Below are 9,588 nucleotides of genomic sequence, written 5' to 3'. Positions count from 1 at the left end.
TGGGACTTGGACCGTGATCTTGAATTGGATTTAGATCTTGAAAAAGATCGATTTCGGTGTTTGAATCTTTCAAAACAGAGGAGAGATACAATTAGAGTAAAAATTAGATTCTATATTTATCAAATCTGTTACTTTTAGAGCAAAAGTTCACTCTGAAATTGAAAAAACAAAAAACATCGAGTTGTTTTCAAAGCAAAATTATTTACCTATCATTGTCGGAATGGCTTCGGCTACGCCGTGGTCTTCCAGTCGGTCTACTGCTAAAAAGCATACCAGAAAAAGCAAACAGTGACAAATGTCTATTTATAGTCTTAATTTTTAAATAAAGCACCAAAGATAACTTAACCTTAATGAAGCATCCAAGATGCACAATTAAAAATAAGAAAAGGTATTAAAAAAAAAAAATTAGCAAATATCTATTTTAAAGACAGGGCCTTACAACAGTTTATTGTTTAAGTGAGCCTCTGTGGTCCTCCCACCTCAGTCTTCTGAGTAGCTGGGATTATAGGTTCATGCCATTATGCTTGGCTACAAACATTAAACAACAACAGATCACTGTGCTCCAGACTTACTTTCTAGGACTGTAAGATCTCCTATAGTTATAATCAAAGGAGCGACTCCTTGATCTTCTCCTTTCATAACTTCGGCTTCGAGAACGTCTATATCGGTCATAATCGTCATATCGTGAAGAGCTGTATACATTCCTCCCTTCCTTGGCTTTCATTTGATTTGGTGCTATGGAACAGAATTGAAATACTTAGAATCTCAAAACTTTAGCATCTAAACCATCATACTAAAGGATAACATTCTTGCATTCTTCCTCTAAAAGACTTTTATTTTATGTGTATGGGTACATGTATGTCTGTGCACCCTATGTACATATTGCCCAGAGTCCAGAAGGCAGGCAGGCAGTACCATGTGGATGCTGGAAATCAAACCTGATTCTCTAGAAGCAGTCAGTTCCCTAAGCTAAGCCATCTTCCTAGCCCTGTTTTTGAGAAAAATAAAAACGTCATTAGAGAGGACTGCCAGGCCTCAAATTATCAGATGTTGAGATTCAAAGTGTATGTCACCATACCTGGCTCAGCCCTGCATCCTTCTTCATCTTACACTAGGAATAATGTGTTTTGTAACTCAAGATTGTCCTTTTTTTTCTTTTTGGTGTAAGAAGCATAACTAGAATAAACCTTTGCTTATTTTCAAAATGTGTATCAAAAGACAGTGCGCTTAATGTTAAAAACTAGCACTAATAAATCACTGGCTTTTTTTCAATGTCTTCTCACAATTACTTTGCTAATCAACATGTTAACTACATTTTTTTTTTTGAGACAGGGTTTTTCTGTGTTGCCCTGGCTGTCCTAGAACTCACTCTGTAGACCAGGCTGGCCTCAAACTCAGAAATCCACCTGCCTTTGCCTCCCAAGTGCTGGGATTAGAGGCGTGTGCCACCACTGCCCAGCCATGTTAACTACTTTTAACTAGAGGGACTGGTACCACAAGAGTACATGAAATGCAAGATTTGGCCTAGACAGACTATATAATACCAAAACGCAGTTAAGTGGGACTATGCAGCTCTGAGAACCAATGCATAGAAAAGCTAAAGGAGCTAACACTGATTTAATAACTCTTCAACAGCCATGTTAACTCGTCTTTTTACTATCTCAGCAAATCTAAGAACCGAGTCAGAATTGAAAGCCAGGTTCTACATGACTCCAAAGTCTATATATAGCCCTGCTGTTATAAGTAAGCAGCTAACAAATGATGTATACCTGAGTAACAAGAGCGAAGTGTGAATATAAGATCTAGTCCAGGTTTAACCTAGTTACCTTTCCAAGTCTAATCCTATGAATTTCCATAGTCTTGTACCTACACAACTATCCAATTTTTTAAGCTCTTGGAGTTTAGAAAGAAAAAACAAAACTAAGAAACTTAAGTCTAAAAAGCAACACACTACATGCATATGGGTAATTATACTCACTCTTCCGATCCCCCTGTGCGAACTGTATTTCAATTTGACGCCCACAAATCCATTTTCTGTCCAAATTATGTAAAGCATCTTCAGCATCACGAACGTCCTCAAATGTGCTAAATGTTAAGGGGCTTGAGAAGCTTTGTAAACTTTGATAATGAATGGTTTGCGAAGTCTGAAACAACTTATCTCTTAATATTGCAATCTTCTAATGGTATACAGTTTTAAGACACACATGTAAATATGTATTCTAATAAGATATGCCTTAACTATCAAAGTACACTATAAAAAACTTCCCCATGTACTAAGAATTAACTTGATAAAATAAAATAGAAAAATAAATCAGTCAATTCTGTTGGATACTAAAAAATTTCATATAAAACTGAAATACGATTTTTATATTATTTCAAATAAAAAAATGACAGTAATTCTTAAGTAAGCAAGCAAAGTATGCTTTACAAGAGAAGAAAGCATTAACTTAAAGTTTCAGATACAGGCAACATTATTTCATGTAGTTTTCTTCCTTGCACCACACAAGATAGGCATGCTGTCATTTGTAGGCATTGTCAGAATCAAGCAGTACACTCAGTCACTATGCCAAATGCACATGACATCCATGCAGACTGTAGAAGCACACTATCAAGAAGTGGCAAAAGGACTCCTAGATTAAAATGCCTCACTATGACAATAAGTATGCAACATCCTGCACTAGAGCATATCCAGCTGGTTTCCCATTTGAGTCATGGCAGTATTTACCTGCATTAAGTAGAAAAACTGTTGGCACTCAATTTTCATCCAAAAACCTAGGCTGCCTTGTAGCTCTCCCCCATGTCAGCAACAGAGCCCCTAGGTCAACATTTATCTTGTTTAAGCACATCTTTTCTAAAAGCATCATTCGAATGGAAGACAAGTACACTTAAGACCATGACCGAAAAAAAAAAAAAAAAAAAAAATCGACTTTTGGAAAACGATTTTCACCACATCTTAAAAATCGTCACTCTAAGCACACCCAGATCAATGTCTCGGATCACTGGAAATGCAAATTTGGAGCACCAATTAAGAAAATACCCCAAAGTAACACATTAATGACATATTTGTTCCATAGATAGTTTGTCTCAGCCTATCACTAGACTTCTACTTTCTATCCAAACATAATTAAAGGCCATAGGCCTCAAGCTCTCGCTCTCTTTCTCTGAAGCCAGTATGTGTAAATTAAACAGGAGAGATTTTCCAAAGTCTCAAATAACTGTGCTTTCAACTTTTGTAAAACAGCTGATAGTTTATAACCTTGAATGCTATAAATACACACCCCTCAAGGTTAACTTAACTTAGGTGCTAAACTAACAGGAATCAGTTCACCTAATGTCCACTGACTTGTTACTCCATGAGACAGTATTGTTTCAGAATGGTTTACATTAAGAGCCACAAAGATTATGAATGTGGGCAGAGCATCCTTAAAACAGAATCTTGGCCTAGAGAACAAGGAGCCATAATTCACCCACCTCGTAAGCCAAGGATAAGGAGAAAAGGCTAAACCAGGAAGAGTCATGGAAGACACAGTAGCATTAAGTGAAGCCAGGTACTGGTCACCAAGAAATCTTTGTGTTCCCAAAATGAAACTGGCAAACCTGCTAACCTACTACTGTTTACTTACTACTCTGGATTCCCTGTGTAACCCATTACTGTTCAAATACAACATACTCTTGAGGTAAACTACTGCTGACATCGTTCCCAGGCCACCTCAAACCACACAAATCCTGAACATTATAAACTACACTGCATCACTGCATTTATGAAGCCAGATATGGGCATTATTCTTTAAGTTTTACAACCATCCACAAGGCTCTCCTGACCACTCATTGGTCCAGCAGCTTTGGCTTTTCCCTCTAAGCTTCACTAGGAATTTATAAGGTCAGAGTTTCAGAAAACAAATCTAAGCAATAGGAAAGTTTCTGGGTTGAAATTCACAGCTTCAGCCACCTCTAACTCTCCACTTTCTTGGACAAGGAAATGACCTTACAGAAGGTCAGAAATACAATCTCCTGAAACTCAGAATCAAGGCTCATTTCCCATATACCACAATTAGGACCCATATCATGAAGGCAGCCTTCTGCAATCCATGCAAAGCTATCTTCTGCCTGTGCTAAAAGCCATGCAGGGACAGGAGGATTCGCAGAACCAGCAGCCACTTGGAAAAAAACAAGAACAAACCAAAAAGACCTATTGCTACATATTTTTAGTGGCTCTACCCTAGAACATCCAGCTGTTCCTCTAAGTAGTCCCCAGTGCATGCAGCTGTCTTCCCCTTACATAGGGCTCTGTGACTGGATTCTACTACCTCATATTACAAAGAGCCTCTGATTAACTGGTCTAAAATCAAATTATGCTGAATTTAAACTTAACAATGCTTTATTTTGCTATACTTTAACTTGATAAGCTAGGAGAAAATACACTCACACAAGACCACAATCACAATATCAAAGGCCCACACAAACTCAAGTTACAGGTTTTGTCACTAGACCAAACCAGCATTAATTATGAAAATTAACTGCTTGCAAAATAAAATAAAAAATAATAAAAAAAGAAAGTAGTTATTCTGTAGGATACATCAGGTATGACTCCTTTAATCTTGGCCATCATTCAACTTCATCTTGACCTTTAACTCTTTTAGTGCTTGTCAGAAGGACTTGTCATGAGATGCTTGGTCAAATATGACAGATGGCTTTATCTTTAACTTTGAAAAACAACCTTTTCCCCCTTTGTGGATAAATCGAGGCTTTGTCTCCCATTAGGCTTGTCCTTCTTCCAGCTTTTCTTTATTTTTTCTTTTCCCAAACTCTCCCTTCTCTTCAAGCCTGATCCTTAAGAGGTCTTTGGCTTGTCTACGTGCCTTAAGTGTTGAACTCTACTCTAAAAGTTCTTTCATGCTTTCTCTTTGGGGTCGCCATAACTGTACAGCTTTACATTCTGAGGTAACAACAGAGGACAGCGAATTAGGGACAATATTAAAGAGGCTTACCTCATCGTTATACAATTTGTTTTCGATCAAGTGATTCAAAATAACAAACAAGATTACTAAACTTTAATTGCTAAAAACAAGAACACATTAACTTTTAAGTTGACTTATATCAAAGATGGTAGCAACTATTATATTCAAATAAAAAAATCACATATTATAATCATTGATTTGAGTTTCAGCAGCAGGGATGGGAATTTAAAGGTTTATTTTTGGATTAACTAAGAAATAAGAGCAATGAATCAGAAAATTTTAAAAGATTTGAAGACACAAGACATTAGAAGATAAAAAGACTATTTTTTAGATATTACCACTTACATAAAAACTTGAATTTCAAACTTCAACACCCCTCACTAATCATCCATCTGAAGAAAGGATATTGAACATATGCAAATCCTCTTGGACGACGAGTGTAGAAATCAAGTGGAACATAAACATCTACTATTGGACCATAACGACCAAATTCCCGACGTAAATCTTCAGACCTAAAACATCATGAAAAAACTCAAACTTTTTATGTTCACGTTCCGGAACATGTTCACATTTCAGTATCACCTTAAGGAATGTAAGGATTATGGTTGATAATAGTATATAACCCATGGATCCCTATACCCCTGCCCTTGCCAGCGAGTTTTCTGAGCTACAAAGGTGGCACACACCTTTAATCCCAGGACTCAAGAGGCAGACTCTGAAGCTAACCTGGTCTACAGAGCAAGTTCTAGGACAGCCAGGGTTAGTTACATGGAGGAACTCTGTCCTGAAAATCCAAAACAAACAATGCATCTGGGGGTGGGGGATTACACCATACAGAAGGCAGCTCACCTTTAATTCCACCACTGTGAAATCAAGAGTTATAGGGCTCTGTGAGTTCCAGATAAATTCAGGGTCAGTGAGACCCTGCCAAAAAAAGCCAAGCCAAACAAACAACTGATAAAAAACCCAAGGGTTGCAGCTCACCGGTACCTCAAGCATTGCAAAAACTGAAAATAGGAGGATTGCTAGAAGTTCAGGGGCAGCCTGGTCTACAGTCTGAGCTAGGAAAGTTGAGTGTGGGAGGGAAACACTCTGTAATGCCGGGTTAAGTGTCTTATAACTACCCAGGATGGGGATGGCTAAGACAGAAAAGAGTAGGTTCAAGGCCAGTCAAATCACATAGCCTTATCTGACTGAGATCCTGTCTGCAGTAAGAGAAAGGGGTGGTGCTTTTAAGCCTAGGACTATTTTAAATTAAATCAGTAAACAGTTACAATTTTAAAAATCTGGTCTTCACTGTTCATAAAGGGCACGTCTTCAACTTTTAAAAACTGAAAGACTGCTTGCTGGTGGTGAACACCTTTATTCCCTGCGCTCTGGGAGGCAAAGGCAGGAGGATTTCTGCTAACCTGTCTACAGAGCTCCAGGTCAGCCAAGACTACAAAGAAACTGTCTTTATAATCCCAACACTTGGGAGGCAGAGGCAGGCGGATTTCTGAGTTCAAGGCCAGCCTGGTCTACAGAGTGAGTTCCAGGACAGCCAGGGCTGCACAGAGAAACCCTGTGTGTGTGGGGTGGGGGTGGGGGTACGGGACAAACAAACAAACTTGTCTTTTAAAAATGAATAAACAAAAACAATCATCAAATATTCTAGTATTCTGAGAACTATTGTATATTTCTGTTTTAAGGTGGGTCTCATTCTAGTCCAGTTGGTTTGGAACTCAAAGACAAGCCTGACTCAGCCCTCCTAAATGCTGGAATTTCAGGCTCGAGCCATCACACCCTAACTTACCCTAAAATTGTTCAACAGGGTCAGCCATTAAAAATCCGAAATAAAACCACCACAATATCTACTACATACTTCATACTTAAGTGTTAAAATGACAAAAGGGAAATTTAAAAAAAAAAAAGTCGCTAATCAGCCACTCTTGTTTTATGTGTAATGACAAAAGGATATAAAACTCTACAAAAGAGAAAAAACCCTCAGTTTTTCTTCGGAGTTTATTGTGTTATGAACACGAAGAGTGATCCTGCGACTTAAAAAAAAAAAAAATCCCTTCTGAAAAATCCCAAAGGCAATTTCAAAGCAAAGGAAACGCTGAAAACAAAGCCCTTACCAGGCTAGACTCGAACTCCCAGACCCGTCTTCCGAGTGTTGGGGACTACGCCCGGAGACGAGGCGTTACTTTAAAAGTACCGCCTCCGTTCACCGAAGTGAATCGCGAAGGCCCTAACGGGAGCGCTTTCTCCAGCACCTCGTTTTCAAAGAAAAACACGTGGAATGCCCCCACTTAACGGGAAAATTGTAAATTCCGCCCCGATCTCCACGACTCCTCTCTCCCCAGCGCTCGCCAATCCACTAATCACCGTCCAGGCAGACGGGGGAAGCAGAGCTGCGAGCGCACCCTCCGCCATCCCGTTATTCCACTAGCATCTCTTCTACCTAACTCGGGGGGCCGGGGGCCGGCTCGCTTCGGTAGCCCGAGCGGACCTCCGGCGCCCGCCTCGGCTTCCCCGAGTGCCGGCCGGTGCCGCCCCGCCTGGCAACCTTTTCTTTTTCTTTCCCCCCAACAACAAAAAATTCCTTTCAGGACGAGGGGGGCGTGCACCTCGTGGAACGTGGACGTCGGATCCGTGAGACGCCGGGCCGGCCAGGCTGGACCAGACCGGATCACGCGAGGAGGACCGGCCCCGAGGGCCCGCTACGCGGTCCGCACGCCGCTCGCTCGCCCGCCCGCCCGCCGGCGGCTCGGCCCGGTCCGGCCCAGGGCCGGCCCTCGATCCCGACGGCCAGCGGCGGCCGGCGACGCGGCCTAGAGCAGGCGCGGGCCCCGCCATCTTCGCTTCGCCCCGCCCCTCCCCCGCGCCGCCACTCGCCGCTCGCCCGCGGCCTCCCCCGCGCAGCAGCGGCTCCCTTGCGCTCACCTGGTGTCGTCCGCCACGTTTCGGACGAACAGAGACGTGTTTGGGGGGCGCAGGTACCGGGACATGGCGGCGGCGGGACTCTGGGCCAGCGGCGCTAACGGGCTCGGCAAACCGTCCGCGGCTCCGGCGGCGGCTCACATCCACTCACACACTCGCCCAGACCCAGAGGGCTCCGCTACGGCAACTGCCTCTTCTCGCGAGACTTCGCTCCCGCCTCCAGGTCCCCGCCCACCTCCCAGCCCGCAGCACCGCCGGGGACAACGGCCGGGTCCCGCGAGATCTCTGCGCGTGCGCGCGCCGCGGCCTCGCTCCCGTTCATTGGTTGCAGGCGCGGGCTCTGCCCCTCCCCCTCGTTCTTTCTTTAGCGCTTCATTTTCCCGCCCTTTACCGCCGCGGCGATGCGGCCGCCCCTCCTCGCCTTGGAGGGAGCGGGCGTGTTAAACCACAATGGCCGGCCTTGGGAGCCTCCGAGATACGCGGGTCTGAGGCGTGCCTGGGCTTTTTATCAGATCTCTGGCCAGCAAGAGGAACTTCGAGATTCTTTGTGGGATTTGGGGGAGGGCAGGAGGTGTGCAGAAGGCCAGGCCCGTGGCTCCTGGGCTTTCGGCTTGCGCTGCATGCTACGCTCTGCCCCGCACCCGCGTCACCTATGCATGCAGTCCCCTCCCCAGGAGACCTGGGCCCTACTGTCCTTGTACCTTTTGCTCCCTTGCAAAGTGTCCGGAACCCCTTTTCTGGCTTTGCGAAAGCCTTGAAGAGGTGGTGTTTGTATATTTGTTGTCTTCTGGGAATCCGATCTAGTTCTTTGTATATGCTAGTCAAGTGTCTTGTTTTGTCTTGTTTTTTCGAGACAGGGTTTCTCTGTGTTGCCCTGGCTGTCCTGGAACTCACTCTGTAGACCAGGCTGGCCTCGAACTCAGAAATCTGCCTGCTTCTGCCTTCCAAGTGCTGGGATTAAAGGCGTGCACCACCACTGCCTGGCAGGCTCAATCATTTTTAACTATCTCCGTCTCTGGCCTCCTAGGGCACCCATACACAAGTGAACATATACACTCAGATTTTAAAAAACAACAAAACCAGAAAACCAATCAACCAACCAACACACTCAACAAACAGAAAAATACTTCTTAGAGCCAGGTGTTGGGGCACACACCTTTAATCCTGGAAGCAGAAGCAGGTAGATCTCTGAGTTCAAAACAAGCCTGATGCTACATAAGCATGTTCCAGAACAGCCAGGGCTACACAGAGAAACCTTGCCTTAAGACAAGCAAAACAAACTGGGGCTATGGGGTCACACATCTTTAATCCCAGCACTTTGAGTTCAAAGGCAGTGTAGCCTCAGATGGAGTTCCAGGATAGCCAAGGGTGCACAGAGAAACCTGTCTCAACAAAGCCAAAAAGGAGAAGAAAAAGAGAGGGAAGAAGGGAAGAAAACAGCACCGTATCTTTTAAAATATGGGTTATGTGCATACGTGCTAACATTTACAGAGTTCAAACTTAAGAATGAGAGGACACACACATCACTCCCCTCAAGTACATCACACAGCCTCTGTGGTCTGTGGAGAGAATGAAAGGGCAACCAAGAAGAAAAGCACGACGTTCAATTCAATACCCCTTGGCCACCCGACCCTTGGGCACATTGTGTAATTTACCAAACCGCAGCTCTGCCATAGGAGGGGTGTGAAGGAGGGCTAGCTGCCCCACA

The 9,588-nt window shown here is 43.6% G+C and overlaps 1 protein-coding gene across 2 annotated transcripts in view; it reads right to left on the bottom strand.

Annotated features, from left to right (window-relative positions):
- Positions 1-8,117, bottom strand: part of Srsf10 (serine and arginine rich splicing factor 10) — a 13,219-nt gene extending 5,102 nt beyond the window's left edge. Inside the window, exons 1-5 of one of the 2 annotated variants that reach the window (XM_031379074.1) lie at positions 7,884-8,117; positions 5,366-5,470; positions 1,979-2,082; positions 573-735; positions 207-257 (exon numbers count right to left, since the gene is read on the bottom strand). In XM_031379074.1, coding sequence (XP_031234934.1) covers positions 207-257; positions 573-735; positions 1,979-2,082; positions 5,366-5,470; positions 7,884-7,948 — 488 coding nt within the window. In that variant the 5' untranslated portion in view covers positions 7,949-8,117. Of the gene's footprint in view, positions 1-206; positions 261-572; positions 736-1,978; positions 2,083-5,365; positions 5,471-7,883 lie in introns of both variants that reach the window. The other variant, XM_031379073.1, reaches the window with a different exon arrangement.
- Between the last annotated feature and the right edge of the window lie 1,471 nt (positions 8,118-9,588).

The sequence above is a fragment of the Mastomys coucha genome, unplaced genomic scaffold (assembly GCF_008632895.1).
Source record: "Mastomys coucha isolate ucsf_1 unplaced genomic scaffold, UCSF_Mcou_1 pScaffold18, whole genome shotgun sequence".
NCBI lineage: Eukaryota > Metazoa > Chordata > Mammalia > Rodentia > Muridae > Mastomys > Mastomys coucha.
This window is presented reverse-complemented; position numbering and strand designations above follow the sequence as displayed.